This window comes from Dermacentor andersoni, chromosome 9 (assembly GCF_023375885.2).
Source record: "Dermacentor andersoni chromosome 9, qqDerAnde1_hic_scaffold, whole genome shotgun sequence".
In the NCBI taxonomy this organism is placed as follows: Eukaryota; Metazoa; Arthropoda; class Arachnida; order Ixodida; family Ixodidae; genus Dermacentor; species Dermacentor andersoni.
In genome coordinates this window covers 120,670,412-120,697,632 of record NC_092822.1, presented here as the reverse complement: position 1 = coordinate 120,697,632, position 27,221 = coordinate 120,670,412, and the positions used below count along the sequence as shown (strand labels likewise).

General features: G+C 44.6%; 1 protein-coding gene across 1 annotated transcript in view; it reads right to left on the bottom strand.

Annotated features, from left to right (window-relative positions):
• Window positions 1–27,221, bottom strand: part of LOC126529659 (luciferin 4-monooxygenase-like) — an 85,467-nt gene that overhangs the window by 16,114 nt on the left and 42,132 nt on the right. The window contains exons 6-7 of the mRNA XM_050177171.3: window positions 16,276–16,444; window positions 8,566–8,737 (exon numbers count right to left, since the gene is read on the bottom strand). Of these exons, the coding sequence (XP_050033128.2) occupies window positions 8,566–8,737; window positions 16,276–16,444 (341 nt within the window). The remainder of the gene's footprint in view (window positions 1–8,565; window positions 8,738–16,275; window positions 16,445–27,221) is intronic.

The window sequence follows — 27,221 nt, the reverse complement described above, 5'->3', positions numbered from 1 at the left end:
TTGTGCGGTCCATGGCCTAATGCCCGTATCGGGAGTTTCTCGTGTCGCTCTAGAATTTTCTCATTTACACTTTTGATCTAAGGCTAATGTTCGAGAAGTTGATAAATAATTAACAATAATTACCTAATTAGGCGGAATTGAAAAAGATAATAACTTGAGTCTCTCCAAGTGACGCCAAAGAACATTACTTTGGTTCAGTCCAGCAACGTGGCATTCGCATATGTTTAAATTTAGGCTAAAGATAGCTGGGGCGCCCTGTATAACAATCCTCCGCCCCTAGAGCCTAGCGCTATCGAATTTTCTGCAGGTTTAATAGTACAACCGCACCACTGGCTTTCATGCCATTGAATTTCTACGTTGCGTGTACGGCTCAGCAGGAGTGGGTGGTAGAGCGCATCTCAAACCTTGCGCTGCAGCTTCGCTTGACAAATCTTAAGGGGGTTTGTTTCGCCTGAAGTGCTTCTGTCATCCTGTGAAAGTATACCTGGTGCCGCATCGTTCGTAACCAGTTCCCTAGGTGGGCAGGCTACCATTGCGTCTGCTGCCACTGAGATGGTGCCCATACGACGAAATCGGGGAGTAAGTGCTCTTGATGGTACCGCCAGACTCGGCCGTCTGGCAGAGTAACGTCGGCGACATGGTCGCTTGCAGCAGATGTCACTCTTGCAAAAACCCAGGGGAGTCGCTAATGACGTTTCGTGCATACACCAAGTCTCCAGTTTGCAGAGCTGGTGCCGTCCTGGCGTTCTTGTCGTGTGCTAATTTCTGCTTGAGTTGCCGTTTCAGTAAAACTTCGGTTGGGGCTAGTTGGTACATGATATTTTGAAGGTGAAATAATCGGCGCAAAACCCTGGACATGCCACAAAGGAGAGACAAACACCCGCCAGTGCTTGTCTTGTCTCTTTATTGTGCGTTGTCCTGGGTCTTGCGCTGAACTTTTCACCTTCAAGATTGTCGCGTCAGGGCAGTCGACCTTATGTCTGGGTCCAACCGACATAGAGAAGTCTTTTACTTGAGACCCATGATCAACTGGGAAAGTGTGTAAGTAGTTCACGAGGCGTTCTGTAATTGAGCAGGATGCGGGCAAGCTGACCCCCAAGGGTTCCATCTGTAGCCTTCCTTAGCTTTGCCTTGATCGTATGAACTGCGCGTTCGGCGGCTTTTTTGGAATCCGGGTTGTACAGAGGCGCCAAATTCGCCTGATGCCATTTCAATTGAGGAACTCTGAAACTTTTACGTACGAACGCTGGCCCATTGTCTAACACAATAATGTTTGGCAACTCATGAGCACCGAATGTGGTTCGCAGGCATGCAATCATGGCCTAAGCATATGGGGTAGATACAGGGACGACTTCAATCAACTTTGCGAACGCATCAATGACGACCAGCAGGTTCCGCTTCTTCAGGGGTCTTGCAAAATTTATGTGCTGTCGCGACCAGGGTCGCGACCAAGCCACGGCCTCATAGCTGTTCGTTGGCCAGCTCGGTGGTTTTCTTGAGACGCGCAGCACTGACGCTGTGTGTCTCAGCGACGCCGTTGAATGTTCCCAGTTTGTTGTCGAAAAGACTGCACTGTTCAGCCATAACATTCTGAACAGACGAAACTGCGTTCACACCCATCGCGCTGCACAGTTCTATTCGCTGACACTTCAACCAGCCGCGCCCCATCATGAATTGACAGCGCCCTGCGACGACGTATAGCAGATCGTCGTATTTGGGACTGCCAAGCCGAATGGATGCAGCCAAGGTTCCTTTGACACGAGTTAGCTGGCCAGAATAGCTTTTTGACAGGACTGTTGATGGTTTCAGGCGCGCAGACGGAAGCTTGTGGCGAAATGTGTCCTCAGGAACAAACGACACAATCGCACCAATGTCAATCTCCATCAGCAGAGAAATTGTTCACGGAAGCTTCCACATGGTACGGCTGAATGTCCTCAGTTCCCTGCAGTTTCCACATTTTGTGCACTTGCTTGTACCATACTACTTCACGTTGTCTGCGTGTGCTTGCCTCGTCGACTGCGTGCATCTGTTGCTTTCTGGGAGGTACTCGTACTCTTAGATTCACTACCTTCTTCCCGTTAAACATGAGGGATATATGTCTTTTGACCCGACATTTGTGTCTCGTGGTGTTAACGTACCGACACTGCCCCCGCAGCGAAAGCGAACAATCGCTGCGTCTGCCCGTTTCCCTTACTTAGTGCCACGTGAGAAAGCATTGGCTGAAACCATGGCCAGCGCAGTGTACGTTGGCGTCGTCCTTGACGGCACTTGCAAATCCTTACTTCCGGCCTCCTAGGCGAAGGCAGTTTTCTTCGCCAGTTAAAGTATCAGGTCAGGCAGCTCTAACATTCGCCGTTGCATCGCATCGTCGTTCATACCGGTTACGATGCAATCACGCAGCAACCATTGTCGAAAAGTTCAAAAACAGCTGTGATCAGCAAGCCTGTTTAAACAGGCGGAAAAATCAGTAGCCGTATCGCCGCAGTGATGATTTCCAGAGTTAGACTTGAAAGTGGCGACCACTTCGGACGGCGTCGACGAGTAATGTTTCTGCAGGACATCAAATATAGCCGTGAAACTTTCCTCGGACGGCTGCAGAAGTGCTATATAGCAGGTTCCGGAGAAGCGAAGTTACTGGGCCACAACAAGTAAGCAGCCCGGCCCACCGCTTGTCCTCTTCAACTTTATTGGCAATAAAGTATCGTTCCACGCGCTCTCGGTATTCGTCCCAGCAGGTTCCCAAGTCGAACGTCTCCAGTTTTGCGACTCCTGTCGCTTTAGTGCCGCGCGCAGGAGGTTCAATACCAGCATGAGCAGCAGCTCAACGCGCCATCCTTGTCCCCGCCGTCACGTTTTAGATTTCGTGGTGCCGAGCACAACGTACATGAACAGGGCGAACGCCAGCCCGCCGAGTCGACGTCTCCATAGAATAAAGAACCAACTTTAGAGAAGGGAAACTGTACCTTCCACAGTGGTTCCAAAATAAGAAGCGGCAGCGCATGGAACTTAGCGGGGGACCCGATAGATAGCGCTACTTAAACAGGAAGCGGAAATGTCTTTTTTTTTTAGTGCAATATCCAATATGGCCGCTTTATACCGGTGGCTCGCGTACGCTGGGTACGCGCCGTGCTCGCCTCTCTGGCTTTGCGGCATGCCTCAGCTGCCACGTTTTAATGGCCAGGAGACTTAAAGAGCCTCTACTGACGCCCATATAAACAAGCCACAAGTGAGTGAACAGGACGTGCGACTTTATTGGCAGAAGCAAAGCAGTGCACCTTCTCATACAAGATCAGAAATAAAATTTGCGTGTCGAGATGCGCTGCAACCATTAACGCGAGCTCGTAAACTGCTCACTTTCGTCGTCGCACATGGCGATCTGGTAACGAGCGACAATCAGAAACGCAAGCAAATTGGGCAGTGCACCACCTGTTTGCATCGACAGTCGCCGTAACTTGCATTGCGAAGCAATCGGGTGACGCAAGGCATCTGCTGCCGTAACCAACACAGCGACATGGACTAAACGGCATTTTAGCGTTCCCGCCTTTCCAACCTGCACGTTTCTTTATGTTCTTTCGGGGGCCGCTAATGTGTAACTCATAGTTGGTGTCCCACATTCTCAATATGGGCATCACCATTTTGCAGCCACTTTTGCAGGCCTTTCCACCCAGGTGGCTATCAACTTCGGAACATGTAATAACGTGTGCTGGTCTCCGCTCACGCCACATCACGGCCGATGAAGGCCCACAAGCATAATTTACCGGCGGCTGCAGCAGGAAATGTCGAATGGGGAGAGCACCAATTACGGTGCATGTAAATTCGGAGTCTTTGTCGCTGTGTGGACTGCAGGAGCAGATGGTTACCTCGGGAGACGGTTGCCCGTGCAGCTGAGCAGGTCGCCACATCGAAGAAACATAACACGGCGACCATTCTCAAATTAGACTCTGCATTCAATCACCGCATAAGGTTCAGACAATACACTGTACATTGGCTAAGATCCACATGACAACAGTGGGCATGCACGCGCTACAGGTCACTAACCGCACATTCAGCTATCCGATTTCAGGCAAAGTGCTTACCTACATCACACATAGTGGTCTAGTAACGAGTGACAACCATCAGCACAAGCATATTGGACAGTGCCCCACCTGTTTGCACTGACAGGCGCCGTAACTTGTACTGCGAGTCAATCGGGTGACGCAGGCACCTGCTGCCATAGCCAACACAGCGACATGAACTGCCCGGCATCCTAGCGTTACCTCCTTTCCTACATGCACGTTTCTTTTTGTTCTTTCGGTGACCGCTAATGTGTCGCTCACACTTGGTGCCTCACCTGCTCTCAATATGGATGTGGTCTGTTTTGTGGGAATCGCCATTTCGCAGCCACTTTTACAGGCCTTTCCACCTATGTGGATATCAACTTCTTACGCTTCAAACCATGTAATCATGTATGATACTCTCTGTTCACGCCAAATCACGGCCAAAGAAGGCCACAAGCACACTTTACCCACGGCTGCAGCCTGAAAGGACAAACCGGGAGCACCAGTCATAGTACATGTAAACAGGGAGTTTGTATCACGGTGCGGACTACAGGAGCAAGTGCTTGCCTCGAGAGGCCGTTGGCCAATGCAACTGAACTGCCACATCACAGAAATGTAACACGGCAACCATGACCAAGTGGGACAACATTGAAACAAGGTTCTGCAATGAAATCACTTCAGCATACTCTAACATAACGCTCAATCTATACATTGGCACTACACATTGGCTATGATCTACATGACAACAGTGAGCATACACGCACACGGGTTGCGTGCGGCACATTCAACCGTCCGACTGTAGGCATAATGCTTGCCTTCGTCGCACACGGCAGTCAGGTAACAAGCAACAACCAGCAGCGCAAGCAGATTGGACAGTGTTTCCCACGTGTTTGCACTGACAGTCGGCGTTGAAATATGAGCAACTTTCATTGCGAAGCGTCGGGTGACGCAAGCATCTGCTGCCACAGCCAACACAGCGACATGGAGTGCCCAGCATTTTAGCGTTACCGCCTTTCCAACCTGCATGTTTCTTTTTTGTTCTTTTGCTTGCCACTAATGTGAAATTCACACTTGGTCCCCCACATTCTGTATATTTGGGCATGGTCGGTTTTGTAGACACCACCATTTTGTAGCCACTTTTGCAGGCCTTTCCACACAGTGGATATCAACTTGATAAACTTAGAACCATGTAATTATGAAGGAGAGTCTCCGTTGACGCGAAATTATGGCCGAGGAAGGCCACAAGCAAAATTTGCACACGGCAGCAGCAGGAAAGAATGGAACGGGGAGCACCAACCACGGTGCGTGTAAATTAGCAGTTTATATCACTGTGCGGACTGTAGGAGCAGCTGCTTGCATCGAGAGACTTTTCCAGTGCAACTGACCAGGCTCCCTCATATGAGAAACGTAACACGGTGACAAGTACCAAGTCAGACAGCAGCGAAAGCAGATTCTGCAATCAGTCACTTCAATGTAGCTTGCACAAAAACACAGGCTGTCGAGCAAGAATAGCAATCCTGAATGAGACTAGGAATTCAATATGGGAATGAGAAAGCTTGCATTCGAGAAAGAAGCCACTCTACCTTTAAAGCACATAAAGCCAAAAACATTAACAAAAGTTCAATGCTACATAGCACACAGTGTAAAGGTTAATGCAAGACACACGCCAATGCCGCATCAGCTATTTCAGGAGAGGAATTGCACACGGCAACATACACTAGAAAGTACTGCTACAAATATGTTATGCTTCTAGACAGTGACTGGTATTAAGTATGAGCAAAGAATCGGTTGACTTTTAACGTTTGGATCAGGAATAGGAATGATCTTTAACAAAAATGTGGAAAGAAAAAGCTTGCATTCGTTGAAACAAAATTATACTTGGCATGAATTGGCAAGGCCAGGAAGCTCACTAAGGAAGAGCAAGCTGACAGAACACTCTTAGCCAGCGTCGTCTGTGCTTGTTCACAGATTGCAGGTACGTCTGAAGACACAGAATTTTTGTTGTTGAGGTACCTGGATGACTCGGCCAATATCCGTGCTGGTGGAATGATGGCGTAGGCTCTTTTCACTCTTGAAACAGTCGTCCGTAGACTTGATATCTCATCCAAATAATTCTGGAATGGCTTCTTTGTTCGTGGTCTTGCGAATTCAGCTCCAGCCCCTTCCTGTTGGTGTAGATGGGGGCTCCCGTGATGACCAATATGTACTTGGCACACTCTGTTGGGGCAGAACAATGGCACATGAGATACAGCAGAGATTATCCAAACTCTTGTAGTGTTTTCTTTCATGTTCGAACCAATTATGCTGAACTGTAAACATGAACAAACGTTCATATCATCTGCTACAAACAAATGACATTTAACTGAAGACTAGAAAGCCAATAAAGCATATATCAAGCATATTTATTTAGGAACCAGGTGTTCTTTACCTTGTAGTAGCAGCCAAAGTCCACACAATGACTTTGTTGTAGCAGACAGCAGCTTCTATTTAGTGCATGAAGTGTGTTGCTTTATACTGGTGCCATCCACATTACTGCATGTCTGGAACAGAAATTTTGACGGCATCAGAAATAGAATAAGCACAATTTTGCAATATAAAATGCGAAAAAGTGCGACATATAGATTGCAATGGTTTGTGACTACAGAACACATGCAAATGTACTCTGTTCTAGGGTGCTTAAGCAGCATGGTAAATAAATATAGTTACTCTCCGTAAAATTGGTGTCTGCGTAACTACAATGCATGTCAACAGCTTAAGTATTATGAAGATCACAAATAAGAACATTTGTGCGCTCGTTTATGCATGAATGTGAAGCACCGATTCACTACAGCAAAAATAAATGTCCTAAGGTAAGCCAAACTGAACAGCAAGGACATTTGGAACCAACAGGTGCGAAATATGGATGAATTATCATATGTGCAACTGTTTAATACATTAATTTCAGTATTTTAGCTTCAGTTTAACAGAAGCTCATTCGGTTCTGTGAACGAAAGAAGTTGCCGGAGGACTCGAATAAAAAATATATTGATAAGGCAACTCAGTCTCTTACGGCTACGGCTACAACGAGATGAAATATGTGACGTGCGTTCCGATATCGCTTTCTCTTTCGTGAATGTGTGTGTAATGGTGGCCTCACAACTGAAAGTTTATTTAGGAAACAGCAACGGAGGGTCCTGACTGCCCATATGTAATGCAGCATCTAGTTTGTTAACCTGCCCCTGCCTGTAAGTTAACGAGACGAATAAATTACATAGCGATTGAGGCAGCGATGTCAAACGACTTACCGGTATTGCTGCGCCCAGTCGCAGTAGGATCCGGCTCCCATTTCGATGTGGACGTGTTCCACATGGCTCACGGCTGAAACCTAGGTTTCGGGCTTACACCCCAAGTTAAATAACGCGAGATATCGAAGCGCAATAAACTGGTGTTAGCACAAAATATCCAACCAATGTACGAACCAAAGAATCCGTACCTGCCGTGCACGCGAACATACCGGTAAAAATTTTAAATCCATGCCAGAGGTCACGTGAGAGGTGGATGATGCTGAACGTTATTTTGCGTTTAAAATGACAAAACACAACAAAGTTGTTAATGAGAAATACAATGTAAAATTAGGAATTATAATTTTGTAGTCTTTACAATTTAATAAAAACGCTTCGTTTACTGTTGAAGAAAGTTTGTAGGCTAACATGGCGCTTACTACGGCGCCTCTAGCGGGAGATAATCTGCTCAGGGGGGAACCTTTTTAATTGGTGCACTATGGCCGTTTCTTTAGCAGCGCCACGCGGTCGATTTTTTCACTCTCTGTGGCCATTTGTTGAACTTGAGAGTTTTCGGGGCCTGACGTCTCATTTATTTTCAGACAGTACAGGAGATGAATGCAAAGCCCTGCGTACAGGTGCACATTACACTTAGCACACGAGGTGGTGGCGCCATCTATGGGCATCACCTAGAAGATGTGGCGCACGGCTGTTGATTCCGTATATAACAGTAGTCGGCGCAATGTGTATGTGTGTGCGTGCGTGTGTGTTTGGGCATGCGTGCGTGCGCGCTTCTAATTGTAATTCATCCATCGAAGCCAAGTTTTATTATAAATGATAGGGAATCTTCGGCATATGCTAGACACTAAATCTAACGAGTCATCTAGCTCTTTCTATGTACTACCCTTTTTATATGTACTATCTTTCCATTTCTCGAGCAGGCAGGCGCAGTGCCTCTCATGGGGAGGTATTTTGCAAGAGTCCGCCTAGTGGACATGTCCATTTCGTCTACTACTGAAGTGCTGATTGGCTGTGGCGCATGGTTCCTGCGGACGCGCAGCCCAGCCCAGCCAACCAGAACTTCAATAGCAGACGAAATGGACGTGTCCCCTAGGTGTACTCTTATAGAATACTTCTTCTGGTGGTATTTTCGGGTCACCTCTTTCTTTCTATCAGAGTTATTGTACATAAAAAATAATTCTGGCCGCACCACGTCCTAGAAGCAAAAGTCAACCATGCGGGCCACGCCTCTGAGATGCTGAGCTCACCGTGAATGATGAGGCAGCCTTGGAACACCTGACCGAGTTGCTTGAGCACTTGCTGTGGAATGGAGCTTCCAGCGATGTACACCGCTCGCAAACTGCTCACGTCCAGGGTGGGTGGCAAGCCCCGTTGCACGATGTGCAGGCCGTGCGTCGGGTACAGTATCAACGTGGTCACCTGCATGGAATATCAGGGTGATGGTTCTTACTATTTGAATAAAACCGCGCAATGTAATGTATAGAAGAGCGAGAAGGCATCCTTGCAGTCGTTTGGGAAATTAGACAAGCCGGCTGATGCTCTTTATAACGGTAACGCAAATGGGAAGGTGACAGCGGGTGTAGAATCACACAGGAAAAGCGTTGAAATGCCAGCTGTTTTTACTTAAGCGCTTGTGCTATGTGATTATATTATGTTTGTCGCCTTCCCATTTGAGCTGCCCTTATAATTGCACTAGATTGCCGATCGACTTTGCTCCTACGTGAAGCTTGCGAGGTAGGCGTTTTACGATACAGTCTGTACGCTGCAGCGAATATGTTTTAAGCAGCAAAGAAAATCTCGAGACCGAAGGTAAGATTTCTCTACGCATAAGAACAGGCTTCCGATTCGGATTGTCGTACGTCGGAGCGACATAAAAGCAAAATGTGTGCTTTTTAATATCTGATGCGCACAAGAAATGACACGCATCCCCCTTTGACACGTCAACCAAACCAGGAAACATTCTCGGTCGCGTAGCTACTACCTGCGCACACTCCTCTTCTGCTCCAATCATTGCGCAAAGGCCGCAGCTCATTGCCTTCAATTTGTTTGCTTGTACACTTTCTTCTAGACGAGTCGTATTTTACATTCCTGCTATCAGTTCCAAGAAAACCATGCCTCATTTTGCAATTGCACATGTCGCCATGGAAAGTGCGGGCTTGAGGCATTTTTTGACTAATAAGTCTTAGTGCGGAAAGAGTTCATCGCGTGGTTTCCTCGTATTGTCTCTTCGTTAGCTCCTCATTTATTAGCTGTAATCTTTGACAGCAAACACGGCAGCTGAGTTTATCAAAAGGATAAGCCGATATTCAGATCCTTCAGCAACTGTCATGGGGAGGCCTCATCTTCACGGACACAAAAAGAGCCTTACATGGTAATATGCTGCATGAAGTGGGCCAACACCCAGTAACCCGTGACACTGGTTACATTCCTCATATAGCCACTGTTCCTAGTCACACTGTAATATATTAGTTTTAAATTATAATACTAGAAACATTGCGATATGCGAAAAAAAGCACATATAGGTGGCCGAAGAGGCTTACATTTAAGAAATTAGAGAAGAATATTGTTACATAGTAGTTTGTGCGCTATAGAAGAACGTTGTGAGTAGAAGAGGAAGAAGATGTGACGCTGACGTAAATAGTGGCATCGCTCCGCCTTATGGTTTGGAGCTTCGCATTCTCCCTGTATATGTCCCACGTAAATGTTCTTCCCCGTTATATTTGGTGGAGGTGCATGGTAAACTTGTCACAACCCGGATATGGATCTCCGCAGCGGACGACATGTCTGTTCTGCGGTCATTGCCAACAACGCTGCCCCGCCCATTCAGACAGCACCGCAAGTTGTCCTCGCCTACACCTGAGCTGCCTTCGGCGACACCGACGAAGTCGACGTTGCGGTGGTAGCAATGCGTCGGCAACCACAACAGGTGGGATGCCATAATTATGCCGGATAATGTTATATTTTTCTTTCCAGCAACCGCGAAGCTATGGTGTGAGGCCGGAATCCAACATTACGACTTGGGACACAAGAAAAGAGAAGCTTCGCGATATTTTAGAAAAGCCTGTTAGACGCCACTTAGTAGCCATGTTCGTCGTATGCCTTTCCCACCTAAAGCGTTATCATTCGACCACTGATTTAACACACGAAATGCACAGAGACGGTGCTTCCGCCACCGGGAGTTCATGTTACGTAGTAGCTTGTGCCGCTATGGAAAGACGTCAGGAGAAGCGCAAGATGATGTGACCCCGCACCAATCAGTGGTATCGCGCTGTTCTATGGTTTCCAGCTACGCATTCTTTCTGTATATATTCTTTCCCGTGATAAAATGTTTACGAAAACGGACGCATGAGTAAAATACGCCCCGCGTAGAAGTCGAGTCTCTAGCTTTATGAGCGTCAATTTTTAACTGAATAGACTCCATCATAAAATCAAGGCTTTCACATCAGCGTGTGTGCCCCATTTAGATAATGCACCATCGCCTTTGTCTGAAGGCTGTATCAAACAATACCTAACTGTGCAGTCTTAAACTGATCATAAACACTTATCGTGATACATGTGGCACGTTATCAGCACTGGAACATATTTTGTGGAAGTGGTCGTGTTTTACGATGGCGATAGAACGAGTTATTTTAGCAGAATGGAGTCGGCTTCCTGAAATTCAATAGATCTTGGAATAATACTCGATCTGATGTCAAGTCCTTCACGGTAATTTCAAAGCAGCAATTTCATATCTCATTCCTTAGAGACGTTGTCGTACTTTGCAAGCACTAGCCTATTTAGATCAATACCACAATCGTAATCTCAGCTGCACATAGCAGGATCGCATATTTTGTAGCCTTTCCTTCCTTTTCTTTTTTCCTTTTTCCATTATTCTTTCTGAGCCTGATCCCTATGCATGGTATCATGTAGGCGCTTACACATACAGTGGCAGAATTATGCGTATTTTATAAGAAAACTCCGTCTTCCAGGCTATAAAAACCGCGTTTATCGCAGCATGATGAACCAAGAAATAAAAGGAACAGGTGCCATACAACATCTGTGCCGGAATAGCTTTTATTTCCCTCTCCGAGAATGAGTTCATGTGCATGCTATACCATTTGTAAGTTCCTTTTAATTTCCACATTTTATTTGGTCGAAAATACATAATTGCCATGACTGCTCAAGAAGAAACTCAACATCGGTCACCTGATTAGGTCATGAATACCGAAAGATACATTCAATACACCAACACATCTGATAAAAAAAAGCGAAACTTTACGTACATATTTGTGTTTTTAGTGATATCGCGTGAGCGCCGACTGCTCGGCGTGTCAGCGGCCTTGTACAAACGAGGGGCAGTCCTGAAGCGAACGGGACAGCATAGAACAATCGAACTGGAAATCGTATCGCGCGCACTAGAGCATACTGTCGCTGATCCCGCCACCCTTCGCTGATACAAGGCAGCCAGCACGCTGTGTGGTTGATGCTCGCGCAATAACAAATAAAACAGTGGAAGGGCGTGAATGAAGGGCGAGAAACACAAAATCAGTTTGGACTTGCGGCATATAGCACACAGTTATAGCGCCGCAACAAGAAACGGACAAAGGAGGCGAGACACTCGACGACCAAGTGCGGACGCCTTAGCGCGTGGGTGTCTCGCTTCCCGTTTCTGTGTCTCATTTTTGCGCAACTACTTTGTCGCTGAAAACAGCTTGTTTGCAATTGCTTAAGCGGGATTGTATCGGTCCATTCTTTCTTAACAGTGCAAAAGTAACGCAAAAGATAATCGTAACAAAGAATGTCCACCAACCTTTATGGTTCTGTTTCCCGAGCGCGTTTAATTCTCTTGATTTGTCATCTTTCTTGGCATTGCATAGAAGGAGAAGTTGGTGCATTGAAAATAGCCGGTTGCTATTCATCTCAAGCTAAAAAATAAATTCTAGTTTTTGTTCGATTAGTTAAGCGGAAGCTTTACCTCAGGTGCTCCTATCTAAATACATGTAAAAGGAGACTTCGTTTTTCTCGGCAACCACTGCACGAAAGTTGACAAGTTTTCTTGCATTTAAAATAAAAACCTAAGATATAGTGACCGTTGGTTTCGAATTTTTTAGTTAGGTCAATTTTTTTACTGAAAATTGGCAAAAATCGAAAATTTTCAAACAACAATACTATCAAGTTTACAACTCTGTAACTCAGCACCGAAAAATGATTATACAATTCTGTGAACTGCACCTAGTGGTACATCAAAAGCGGACAAAACTGATATGTCACGCATGAATCTAAAAAAAAATTGTGTGATGGCAATACAGTTTTTGCAGAACCCTTGTAAACAACGTAACAGATTCACGTCAGATATAAATTAACATATGTTTTTGCCCGCTTTCAATGATTTAATGGGTTCCATTTGCAGTACTGCGATATCTATTCTTGATGCATAGATATCAGTTTGTAAACTTCGTGCTTTTATCTTTTTCAATATTTCAATTTTTCGAAAACTTTTTAAACAAATTTCAGGTCCTAAATCGAAGTTCCGCTTGCAACAGTCACCAGAATTTACCTTTCTCTCTCAAATGCAACAAATTTCATTAAACGCGGTTCAGGGGTTATCTTAGAAAACGTTTTTGTGTTTTACAGGTATTTGAATAGGCCGCTTCGGATTTGGTCCCGACCTAAAACTTCCTCTTAAGAAGCTCATGCTTTTCAGAACTTCCTTCCGTCAGCGGTGCATTCTACGCTTTCTGCAAAGGGCAAAACGTAGCTCACAAGCACGCTGCCGGCTACAGAATGGGCAAATGTGTCTTCGCACAAGTGAGTGGAGTCAGTGCTGATCTTGTCTGCTGATCAGCACTCAGTGCTGATCTTGTCTACACATACGAGGGTGAATTAAAAAGCCTTTGGCCCTATTCTTTTAGTCAAATTATGGATGTAAATGCGAAGGGAACATATCCATGTCCTGCAATGGACGTTTCTTGAACCGGCCCGGCCTCATCTGCCAGTAGCTCCGTGGCACGGCACTGCTGTGAGTTGTTGAAGATGGTAGTTGTGCTTCACACGCCCCGGTGTTCGAACAACCAAGTGTGATTCTCTGAAATCCCATCGAAATCGAACTCCCATCGAATTCTCGGAACGCATATCGAAATCCACGCAAATAGAGCCCACGTATGGGGAAAGGTGCCTCGGTTTAAATAGCGTGAGGTCAGTTCGCAATAGGCCATGAATACTTGCATGACAACGAGCGTTCGGGCAACATGTGGCAGTCAGAACCGCCGACAAGCTCCGGTCATTTCAGTGGGAGAGTCTGTACCGCCCACCATACAGTCCGCACCTTCCCCCAAGATAGTTCCACGTTTTCGGTCCGCTGAATAAATTCCTGGCAGGACAGCGATTCCCGTGCGCTGATGAAGCCAAGATAGCAATCTGACGGAGGTTCCACTGTCAGTCAGACGATTTCGACTACATAGGCCTCTCTCCACGGGGCAAATGCTTGAACCGCTGTGGGAACTACGTGGTCAAATAGTGTCAGGTACGTCAAATACTATGTAAATTTGTAATTACCTGTATGTCCCTTATTTGGCTAACAAAAGATAGGTGCAACGACTTTCTGATTCGCCCTCGTATTATGTTCGCAATTATAAGGATTGTACGCACTTCTCATAGCATTTTTGGAGACCGTGAAAGTAAACAGAAGTCTTCTGTTTCCTGATTAATTACAAGGCCTGCTACGCTACACAGCTATGCACAGTATTAAAGACACCCGAGAACAGAGCGACCAGAAAACACGGGATAACGATTTGTATTCACCGTTATGATGAGGAAAGCGTGTATATTGCCTTGCGTGATTCTCTGATTGCTATTGCTGCGTCTTTTTCGAATTCTGGGTGAAACAGTTCTCGCATTTTAGATACTGGACTTCATAACTATGTCTTCTTGATGGTACTATAAGAAGTGCAATAAGAAGTGAATAAGAAGAAATAAGAAGTGAAGCCACTGCGAAGCCCTTAAGTTAAGCTCAGTGTACTTTCTGAAAGAAAGAAAAGTTGCTGAAAAGAATTACTGAAATTAATACTTAGTGAGACGTGTCAGATACTCCAGTCATGCACTGATCTTGAGCTCATGTTAGGAATGATTGATTCAGCAACTGTGTTCCGCACACCACGGCTCACTCTGTCAGTGTTGACACAATTTTATGACTGTTGCACTTACCTAATTCGTGAAGTCGAAATTAATTTTATGGGGCAGAATCATTCTTATCGTAATTAATCTGAAGTGGGATATTGTAATGTAGTATGATAGATATTTTGTTGCATTAATTATGCTTGGTAGTGTTAAGCTTGGTAATCATAGTTATTCTTAATTAGGCTTAGGTCGGCTTAAATGCCTAAAATAACACCTGATTAGCCTACGTCAATTTGTTGTTACTTACTGCAAAATAGACCTAAGTCCTCGTGATTACGCTTGATCGATGCTCAATAACTTGAATCAATTTAATGATAATTAAAGGAAAATACCCTTAATTACACTCATGTGCCCTAATACTCTCAATTCGGCTTCATAATTTAACCTTAATTGCTATTGATAAGGTTATATATTGAATCATTCGTATTTTCCTTAATTCGTATTCTTATTCGTATTTTCTTAATTGATTGTTCTCCGTCGGGCTTCCTTACCCTTCATTAATCTAAGGAGTCTTACATGGACCTAAATACATACATCGTAAGTAACCCTTTTTGTTTTCCGTTAACGTTAATTACTAATACAGCGTTACTAATACTCATTATATACCGGGTGATATTAGAGCGCAGCTGTTAGCAGCCCCATCCTGCGGCGAGCGTTGGTGTCCCTCGTAACCAAGCGAATGAACACAGCGAAGGATGGAAGGGCGAACGTGGAGCGCAGTCGTTTATGAAAGACGGCGATAGCCAATCGATCGCGATGAAGAAAGCGGTGGATAACGTTGCAGCGAAACAATGAGGCGGAAAGCGGTGGAGGAGCGTATGGCGAAAGCGTGAGGACAAAAGCGTAGCTCTGTGCAAGACGGACTCTGCGGCAGCAGTTGCTACAAGATGGCGCCAGATCAGCACGCGTGGTCTGTTCACCGACGATGCCGCAGATACCATATATGGAAACAAAGCACTGCATGAGCGGAGGTCTGTCTGCGGCGGCTGCTGCGAATTGCGCCCACGCGTCACAGAGGCGCTCCCTCTCGCGATCTCCCGATCAGCGAACACTACGCTCCATTTGCAACGTGCTGCACGAGACAGGCTGTCTGCACCAGCCAATATATCGCGAAATGAAAACACGTCTAGAACTGCGATCAAATTTCGCATTAGGGAGTATCGTAATCGTCGGCGAATTTTTTAGGGGGTCCCAAATTTTTAAAAATCACCTGCGCCAGATAGCATAATTCTAATGCTTGATATTATTTACTCAATGAGACGACCATTACTTATACGAGAAATGAAAATGCATGTTTATATGATTCCCATAATTACCCTTAATTTTATTTCAATATTTTCCGGCACATATTTTGATCTACGAATAGTAGCTTATCACTTCGCAAGGCGTAGCGACTTGGAACGAATTTTAGAGCTTGAATGCATAAAACCGTGTTTCCTTAAAAGAAGTAAGGGAAACGCCAACGGACTTCGTTTGACACATTGTAGGTTAATATCGCGAAACTGGTTCAGTCCTGAGAATTGGTTTCAAGAGGATACGCTTTGCGAACTCCCCGGCTGTAATTCATAGATTTAAATGTGTGGCAAAGAAATTAATCAAAAAAAGTCCCACTTTCTACCCAAATGCGAAACACCGATTGCGATAGCAAATTAGTAGATCGCTATACGAAGTAGGAGAATATTTTTACCGGCCGTGTAAACTTGTAAATATTCGCGTACTAACTAAATTACCAATGATATAATATGCATGCATGACTGAACGAGGACGTAGAAAAAAAACATACAGTGACAGCGCTTTCCCACCTTGTATCTTGCAATGGGTCCGAACACAGAGCCCAGGTCCTTCGCGGCCACCAGCACAACTTGAACGTGATGGGCGAGCATCGAGAAGAGAAGCCACAAGGGGGCGGCGTGCATCAGGGGCAGATAACCTAGGAATATGTCTCCCTTGCCGAATCCTTCGTTCTTGTAGCTGCAGGCAAGAGCATCGACAACGGTAACAAGTCGGTCAAGCCATTGTATCAACGATTGTTTGGCAAGTTCCTCAGTATGCTCTCACGCTATGGCATGCATTTATATTGACTAAACTAACAAGAGAAAACCAGCACTTCCAATGCTTGTAATCTAGAACGAAATTTTCAGAACACTCTATGTAGCATAGAACCTCGAGGTAGCTGGCTATACAGTACTCTGAAAGCTTTGAATACACATAGTTATGATGGTAATTTTTTTTGTGAGCTTACAATAGAGAAATCTCCACTCAAGTGTAGCTGCAAATATAATTTCCAACCAGCCCAATTCTCAAAGGCGGATAAGCCAAGTGTTGCAGCTAAGTTTACTAGGAGTTTTCGTTGGGCTAGTTGGTGCATGTTACTGAAGTACTAAAGCGCCAAACAGACGACACAAGAAGAGACACGGACGCTCGTCCGTGTCTCTTCTTGTCATGTGACTTGTCCGTGTCTCTTCTTGTTTCGTCTGTTTGGCGCTTTAGTACTTCAGTAAGTTTCCTAGGCATGAATAACTTGTCTGGTTAAATAAATAGCTATCGCAGGGCGTCGGCACAATGACAAGGCACAATATACTCTAGTGAAAACAAATGCGTGCGCTTTCTTTGTGGCATATGCATCAGTCAAACAATTTTCTACCCTTGATAAATAATGACGCTTTTAATATATTTACGATAGTGTCCAATGAACCAACATTGGCCTATGTGCCACTATACACGACGTATATGCCACACAGTCCGGGACACTATAAGGTAAGTATTTTTTTTTTCTTCACTTGTATTTTAGAACCATATTATTATAGGTGGACTGCACGCAATTTTTAGGCACTTGTTTCAATAAAGAGTGTGACCCGATCCTGGAGGCAGTGCTGTATACCGCAGGGTTTCTGAGCAGTATCTAGAAACTAAACCCAGGAATTAGCGACATTTAGTTCAGTTTTCTTTTTCGCTAACACGCGGCGTATCGACCTTAAAAAATTCGAAAATCGCGCCAGGACGTTTGCCATGACGCACAACTAAAAAACACGCAATAAAAAGGAGCGCTCGCGCATACCCTGAAACAGTCGCTTCACCTCGCTATTTTGAAATGAGGGCCGCTATCTTGTACACGTTCGAAAAGCCGACGTTCGATTTCGCCTCGCGCGATTGTCCGGGCTTCGCCGATATCGCGGCGTAGGCCAATCTAGTCCAATCGCGTGAGGCGAAATAGAACATCGGCTTTTCGGACGTGTTCAAGATAGCGGCCGAGTGCCATAATACATCAGCCTTATCTCGAAGATACCGAGATACTTTCTCGACTGACAATGACTCGACGATTTTGCTGGGTACCTGGTGACACAGTCGTCGGCAGTCCGGATGAAATGTCTGGCCGAGATAACTGCTCCCGCGAAACTTGCATTATTTGTGCTTGAGGTCTTTTTCTTCATCATTACTTTTACATCGTAGTAGCTGAGGTGTTCTATATAGATCAGCGTTCTGTTTGATGAGATCGTATAGAGTTGATGTGGTGCATCTTGCTTCATATATAATAGAACAAGATATTGTCTCTAGAATGCATTTGTAAAGTTCCATCTGAGCAAATAAGTGAAGAGCCTCCTAACGTTTTTGCTTATACCTCATAGGAGCAAATAAATCAGAAGATGTTACAGTCTTGTGCAATAGAAAATTTAAAAACACTGCCAGCACGGCAGTAGCAGAGAGAGAGAAACGAGCTTTAATGAGGCGCTGGAAATTTTAGCTTGGCGTTTCCCCTGACATGCTACTGCGGGTGCTCGGTGATGATAATGATATATACAGTGAGAAACACGTAACAGCACATATAGTCACGCACACGCATATAGATATTGAGAACATTATTTACAGGCTTCATCTTCTCATTTGTACATAGTCATCATCACCGTTTTTGGCCTGCGTCGTGGGGCTCTCGCTCGAGTGAAGGAAGAGTCTGACGGCCTAAACGTTGTCTCACAAGTGGTGGAGTGTGCTGTGCGGTTCTTCAGTCCTCTCGCTCCTGATCCCTCTTTAGCTTCCCCTGCACTATATCCCTGCAACTCCGCTCGGGACACCACTCTACGAACTGCACTTGACCTTGTCGCAAAATCAGCAGGCCAATATGACCACATCTACCTTGCCTGCTCCGACTTGAACCCCATCTTGAAAGGTCAACACCCCTGCGAAGCATCCATCGGTGTTTCCTGGGCTTCGCGGTGAGGACTTTGAAGATTAGTTGGAGCAGTACGAGCGCGTGAGTTGCTTTCCCCACTGGGACGAATCTTTAAAACTTCCGCACGTCATCCTCTATCGAACTCGCCTCGAAAAAGCTTGGTTTTACAACCATGGCCTCGATTTCAAAAACTGCATCACGTTTAAACACCACCTAGGCTACATTTTCGCTAACTCTTTTGTCCGCTCAGATATAGCCAAGAGGCAGCTTGCTGAGCGGGTTTAGCATACGGGGGAGGCGAGCCCTTCGTACATAGAAGACGTCCTCGCCCTCTGCCGCCATGTGAACACCTTAATGGCGGAAAGTAAATCATGTACGCCACTTGCTTAAGAGTATTGACGCTGTGGCATTCAATGCTATTGTAGCACAGATCCCCACTACCATCACAGACATCATCAGTACTTGTCAGCGCCTCCATGAGCTTGACATAATCTGCTTACAGCATGACACATGTGATTTCAGGCCGTCCAACGATGGCTAGCTCCGTGTACTGATCCGCTCTATCATCGTTGAGGAACGTCAGGCACAAATTTCGTCAATCCCTCCTGAGGTCCATGTGATGCCCCCTTTACTTTAGACAATAGATACTTTGGTGAAACCTCCTTTGTAGAATCACAAACAAGCCCATTTTTACCAGGAGAATCGGCGATGGCCACATTCAGGATCTAGGACACTTCGCGTCGAAATGTCCATATGCGAATTCTTTAAAGTTGCACAGTCAGAGACTACATCCATTTTTCCTTGCGAAAGTCCTATTCAGGCATCTTTACTGCCGCTCATTTTGTCTGTGCATGAAAGTCTAACGTCTTTATTGCTGACATGACAACCAAATAAACGACCCTTTGGAATTTATATCACTATTGCGGATTATCTCTGAAAATAAATTGCTTAGCTATTTTTCGACTTGTATGTTAAAATTAAAAAGAAAACATATGGTTCTTTGCTTTATAAATCATCTGTGCAGCGAGCAGGTAAATGTGGACAAAATATATGAGGGTTAGGTTTCATGTATATAGGCGCGAAGTTCATGCAAACAAATATTTATGTAATATTACATTCTGAAATGCCTACGGCACTTCCCCTGTGCGTGGACTAACCAATTTAAGTTTGAAATGATTTGCAGTTCTACTTAGTTATGTTTCGACCATATATATATTATGTGAAAAAAAAGAGCATATACAATAGGCACGCATCATGGCGTACAATATTGTTATGAATGTTTGCTAGAATTTATTTGTGTATGATCATTAACAGCACATTTGTACCCTTGAATAGATAAAGAAGTGAAGTGAATCTCATGCATTAAAGTTTGCATTTTGTCAAATTTGAAGAGATGTTGCAGGGTTCTTTTATGAAATTTTAGCTGGTCATATGACCCTGACTTCAAGGTATTATATTATGTGTAGGGTACTGACACTTCACAAACTATATTTTTTTTCATAATATGGAACACAGGCTTCGGGTTATGGCTCATCAACACATCGGGATATTATGAGATATATTTAGTTGATCACTTTCTAAGGAGCGGATAATATAAGAGCCCCTTTCTTGTAGGCATATTTCTCAGTTCAGGGCGTGTGTGCTGAAAATGGACCGATAGTACGTGCATTCTGTGCAGCCACCGAAGAGATTGTGAAAAAGTTTCACTGTTTAAAGATTCAAGCCTTTTGATGCTACGTGGCAGACATATACACAAGCAACGCAATCGTCCAGCCACCTGAAGGTCGCGAGCATCATGTGAAGGTTGGAATTACCCGTCTACGGGTTTGAAGCGCCCTCGAGAAGGAAAAAATTGGGAAGTGACAAGCCATTCTTGGGATACGGCTGCCACTCTTATCATTATCACACATGACGACTCGTGCTAACGTACCGGGCTTTGTCGTGAAGCTTATATGGTTCATTCTTTCGAAGCGGTATTTATTCCCGTTCCGCAAGATAACTTACGTCAAGGAGGAAGATTTAAGGATATTGAGGACACGAGTCAGGCGGTGCTACCGAGACCAAATGAACTACGCCCGAGAAATGTGAAATTATAGAGTCCCTTTTGGGGGGGGGGGAACGATGATAACGTTGCAATTTAACGCACAGCAGAAGTACGCACACAGTGTTTCTTCCAATAGCTTAACAGAAGGCAAGCAAGTCCTAAATATTGTTAAACTCATGGCTTTTTATTGGAAACACTCTCAGATCACTTTAATATATGGAATAAAAAGCACGAATTGGGCTGCTAAGCACGAGATCGCGGAATCAAAGTCCGGCCACGGCGGCGGCATTTCGATGGGCGCGAAATGCGAAAGCACCAGTGTATTCAGATTTAGGTGCAGGTTATGGAACCCCAGGTGGTCTAAATTATGCCGGAGTCCTCCACTACGGTGTGCCTTATAATCATATTGTGGTTTTGGCACCAACGCCATAATGATTTTCTTTAACATAAAGAGCTCTTCAATTTCCACTGTAACATAATAATTTTAATAATCGCAGTCACACTACTCACATATGCAGCATTAATAAGCAAATCTACCGTGGCCTCCTCTACATTGGAGGAAATGAATCTTTACCTGTTCTGATTGCTAAAACTCGGTAGGCGTAAGACAGGCCAAAATTAGGATAGGGATGTGCAGTGTGGTATAAGTATGAAACCATCAGTGATATAGAGCATATGTAGTACACTCGAGCCTGTCCAGAATCAGGTGGTATGATTCATTGCAAAAAAATCACCACCCGAGCACTCCGTACAGACGGTTAACCAGTCAAGCTGGAAGATGCGGCCCTGGTGTTTATCACGGGGGCAATCTAGACTGCTGGTAGGCTACCGGATCCTCGCTACGCAGTTGCTGCTTGCGCTCGGCAGCCCGAGCCTGTTCTACTGCCTAGGGTGCGGCATCGGCACGCCGTAGACGAGCTCGTTCGTGGTTTTGCTCGCGGCTTTGCTGATCGAAAGGCACCTTCTCCTCAGGAGTGCGTATGACGCGTAACCTGTCCATTTCAGGGCTCGAGAAAAACTGCTGAGTGAGCTCGGCTGCGATGGAGAGCAACGACTGGCACAGCCATTCGCGCGCTTTTTCTTCGTTTTTTTTTGTTTCGCATGCGCATGGAATTGCGCCGGAGGATTTTTCGGTGTACAGACGACAGCCGGACGGACGTACGAATCAGCTAGCCATATACAGCTTCGCTGTAAAAGCAAGCAGAGCTTCTACCATCAGATTGGCGTCATGAAGTCGCCTAACCTTGCATAACTTTTAGCATTCTACATCGCAATATTCAACCATCAAGAGCTGCGCACTTGTCATTACTTATCAGTCAAAAATCAGCCGACCGCCTCAGGAACGCATAGTCGGCTCCTAAAGCTTACGGGCCGCAGAATCTGAACAAGAAAGGTTGGTATTAGGTAAATTAAGAGCGCACGTAGATACAAAGATGTAACACAATGAACAAACACGAGCGCTGTTACAGCGCCCGTGTTTGTTACTATGTTACGTCCTTGTATCGAAGTGCACTGCCATATTGCATCATGATTAACCACCTAGCCCATCAACATGCCTTACGCAAGTTTTCGGTCTTTCTCGAGCTTCATGTGAGGGTGATGCCACATCGCAAATATCGCTGAGTATCGCAGCATTGAAGGCAGCGGCAGACGATGTTGACAATCGGTCAAGACGGAATAATTTTTTTACTGGAAGAACGAAGCGTGGGATGAATCTGAGAACTGGGTTGTTTCTGTGTGCTCAGAACACTTTGGCGCAACTCTGTAAAAATCCCTAATTGAAAGAGCGCACAAGATCTCTCGTTTTCAGGACAATAAGGACCGTTCAGTAGTTTTTAGGTTCTGTCAATTTAAAGAGAAGGAATCTATCCTTGATTCTGGGAGTAAACTACAATCTACCGATTGTGCTGCATAAGAAGATTTTTGTTGCGAATTCGGCAGTCCGTAAAAAGCGTTTTGAATTTGTTAAGCCAAAAATTCTTCCTTCAAGATCTGATATGATAAACTGTTACTTGATGACCGCTGTTAGATTTATGATGCACTATCTGACAACGTAGTTCAGTCGAAGCGATAACTATATGATTGCACAAATGAAGCAGCGGGTACAGGCACATGAATGGTGGTCGATCTAAATCCAGCCAGGCACCTTTTGCTGATAAACTGTCGCAGCATCAAAAATCCAAGCGATGCACTAACAACTGTTGCATCGACTGCCCAATTTGTTATCGGCACTGAATCTTGGTTAGATGAAAGTGTGTGTAATGCAGAAGTGATTCCATCTGGATTTGAAGCGTACAGGAAGCTCCGAGACTGTTACGGCGGCGGTATTTTCATCTAAGTCGATAAGGCATTATTAAAAATTGGAGGGCGCCTAAGCTTCGCGTTCAAGAGTGGAACGCGATAGCGTTATCGCACCCCGTTTGCACCGCCCACTAATTCGTTCAACATGCTCTTGAGTCACACGAAGACGAAACGTGCGCCTGAGCAAGTGGAACGAACCAAATAACTTGGTGTCTCGGAGGGAGAAACGATCTACGCGAGCCAAGTGTCGTGATCGGAGCAGACAGCCGGGCCGCGACGCGCCATGAAGGCGCGCGTGATCACGGGGCTGACGCCTCAATGGGATCGTCCTCTAGAAGCGGGCGAGTGGCGCGCCAGCTGTCGGCGCAGCGCCGTACATTGCGAGGAGGGGGTCTTCTGCGTTTGCCGCAAGATGGCTATGCGTGCGCGCCAGACGCAGAAGAAATGTAGCAGAAACGCACTTCGCCACGCGTTGAAATACGACTTCTGTAATTTACATGCTCATAATTACCGATATACACCGGAGTATAACTTGCTACGGTACGTTTCTAAGGCAACACCGCATTCACTAGAGGCACTTTTGTCCCGCTGTGAAGCATTGAACTCGTGGCTGAGTGGTAGCGTCTCCCTCTCACACTATGGAGGCCCTGGTTCGATTCCCACCCAGCCCGTCTAAGAAGTTGTTTTATTTATGAATTGCCGTCCGCAATTTTTAGCTCACGGCCAACGCCACCAATGCCGATGACACCAGCTTTTCGGCGACACGAACTCCTTAACGTTCTCGCGTTAAAAGCTCTAATTGATAGAATTTTTAAACTTTGAATAACAGCGCAAGGACAGCAGACGGAAAAGAGATCAGAGTGCTCTGTTCTCTCTTCTGTCTCTTCTGCTGTCCTTGCGCTGTTATGGAAACTTTAAACTATGTTTCACCAACAAGCCCTTCTTAATTGATGCAAGAAACGATGAATGTGAACCTGTGTGGTGCAAACTTATGCTACACAATGGTCGACATATTGCGTTTGGCTCATTTGATCGTAGTCCAGGTGATAGCAGCACTGAACCATTACAATCGCTTTTGAACCTGATGTAGTACTATGACTGCGACCTTTAACTTGGAGGGAAATTCAACGTGCTCCACATGCGATGGTTTGACAGTTTGACTGTTTCTAGCTGCCGCTCTCCGACATCATTTTAATTTAACAATACAATCACGACAAACAGCCTCTACCACTACGTTCGTTTGCCGACACGGCAGCACGAAAATATTTCTTCCGTACTTGATTTATATTTTTCTAATTCCAGCAATGTGGTGAAATCTGTCTTACCATTCATGGATACCAGCGATCATCGCGCCGTTATGGCGCGAATATCATGCACGAAGCCTTGTGCTATGGCTACTCCACCTAGAAAAGCGTGTGCTTTCCCCAGAGGAAATTAGGACTTGATAATGCAAGGCCTTGTCGGCTACTTGGAAGAATTTGTGACCGCTAGTACATTGACAAATGTTGATGTCTTATGGCAGCTCTTTTTAAACGCGCTACAGGCACTCACAAAGGAACGCGTTCAATCTAACATCTTCACTGGCATGAACAGGCGAAACAAGCCATAGTTCACCATACACATTAAATGTCTACTGAACCGTAGACCTCGGATAATTAGCCAGCATAATAGAAGTAGGAATCCCGAAAAACTCAATAAAGCAGACCAACTACGGACATAAATAAATTTAGAAATAAAGAAAGCCAATGATACATATTGCTCTACCATGAGCAATAAACTTAAGCGCAGCCAAAAGAAACTGCGGAAGTTCGTTAAAAGAAATGGCAAAGATGAATGTACCATTCCCTCCTTAACTCTTGGAAATGACTACGTGACTGACGGAGTAGAAAAAAGCCCGATACTTCCACAATTTCTTTAAGTCTATTTTCTCTACACCTGCCCATAATCCTATTTTAGAGGTAATTAGCTATAGTTTGCCCATTATGCCAAACATATCTGTGTCTTACGATGGAGTAATCAAACTACTGTCCGATTTAAAGTCAGATTCTGCTACTGGTCCAGATGGTATTGCGTGGGTTGGGTTAAAAGCTTAGACACCTATTGTCGCAAAATTTACTGTTATCATATTTTCATTTTCACTGTCATCAAAAGAGATATCTTCAGATTGGAAAATTGCTAACGGAGTCCCAGGTAATAAAATGGCCTTCGGAGCTCGGTTTCCATTTATAGACCCATTTCATTAACTGGTATATGCTGCAAGACTCAAAATATATTCAAGCATTTATCATCACATAGAGGAAAATAATTTCATCACTTCTAATCAGCATGGGTTAAGGGCCGGACAGTCCTGCGTGACTCAGCTTACTGAATTTTACCACATCTTTGTTTCATTTGACTCCGGCACACAGATTGACTATATAATGTTAGACTTTCGAAAGGCTTTTGGTACAATTCCTCATTCATTAGTCCTTTTCAACTATCCTACCTTGGCCTGCCGTAATGCATTCTTAAATGGCTAGAAGAATATCTCACAAAGCAACAATAAAAAGAAATAGTTAACGGATGAGATTCAGACTCAGTCTTAGTATGATCATGCGTCCCACTGGTGTTCGCGCTGAGACTATTTTGCTTTTGATACATATTAATGATAAAGGCTTAGACCTTACATCCAATATTAGATTATATGCTGATGAATATGTGATTTATGGGGCATTAACCATCACATAGACACCACTACTTTTCAGGAAGATCTCGACCAAATGGATTCGTCTAAATTAGTCGATTCGACTAAATTGTGTATGACTATTGTCAAGTAATTTCCCCTATGTTGTCTTTGGTGTCAGTGTTTGTTGACTTCTTATGATATGACTAATAAAAAATCGGGCCCCTCGGTTAACCCCCCTTTCTTCTCGTTTAAATATTTCTAAGTGTTATCATGTCCGGCTTTATAGAAAGTGCGAAACCATAGGAAACTACTTCTTTTTAAATGGTCAACAAATAGCAATAACTGAGGAAACGAAATACCTAGGAGTTATATTTTCATCGAACCTAACTTGAGATAGTCTTACAATCTACGTAACCGTATAAGCTAGCCGCGTACTCAACGTCTTGAGAAGAAACATCAGGAAAGCATCGTGTGAAGTCTAAGAGGCTTTACATTTTTTTAATGTTCGCCCTATCTTGGAATATGCTTCTGTGGTATGGGGCTCTGAGTATGTAACTTTTGCTAATAAGTTAGAAGCTGTTCAAAATAATGCAGCACGGCTTGTAACTAACTTATATCAAAGTAACGCTAGCCTGACCACCTTAGAAAACAAGCTCACTTGGGGAACGATTGGTATCCGCCGTACCGTATCTACTACCTAGGTGTTCATTATTAAATCAAACTGATCGTAACAATTTTGTTATCAATGACCGCGTTTTCCTAAAAGCACCTATTTACGTATCACGATGGCGTGACCATAACAGAAGATTATGTGAATTTTCTTGCCGAACAAATGTATTTCCGTCGTCTTTTTTTCCCTGCACCAAGAATAAATGGATCAAACTACCTCAGAATGGGGTGTCAACAAATGAGAAAAAAAATTTGCATGTGTATAGACAGTGTATTTGTGATAGCGCGTAGCACTTATCCTGACTTGAAGAAACTGGACTCTTGGTGTGTTTGTTGAAATCTTCACCTTTCAACGAATATTCGTATTTATTTTTCTGTACCATCCCCCGTAGAGCAATTTCGTAGCATCGTAATAGATAAATATATGCGGAAAGATTCTAACACTCAATATATCAAGGTGCTGTGACCTGAGTACGCAGTAGAGTGAACCAGGAAATGAACAGCACAATGCTATAACTGTAGCGGCGGACAAATACTGCTTGCACAACTTAGTGGGCATAACTCAAAAATGATCTACGACGAGGATCGTTCCTCTTTTAAGACGACCAGCTACATTAACACGCCCCTGCGTCCTTTCGCATAATTTCAAATTCTCCTATGCGTTCATCGTGACAAAAATTTATGAAGATCTTTAGTCTTTCTGCAATTTCATGTGCGTATAGTTCACATGATAAGACACATGCGCTGCACTGAGGATAGAGTTTTTAGGCTTCGAGGTATCGTCTCGCATGAAGCGAACCAAGCCTGTAGAATAATTCGGACAGCCTTCGTTTACATTCAGAACCAGGTACGCGAAAATTCTGCTTTTATATAACGCAAATGGACTCCATCAAACAGCGTC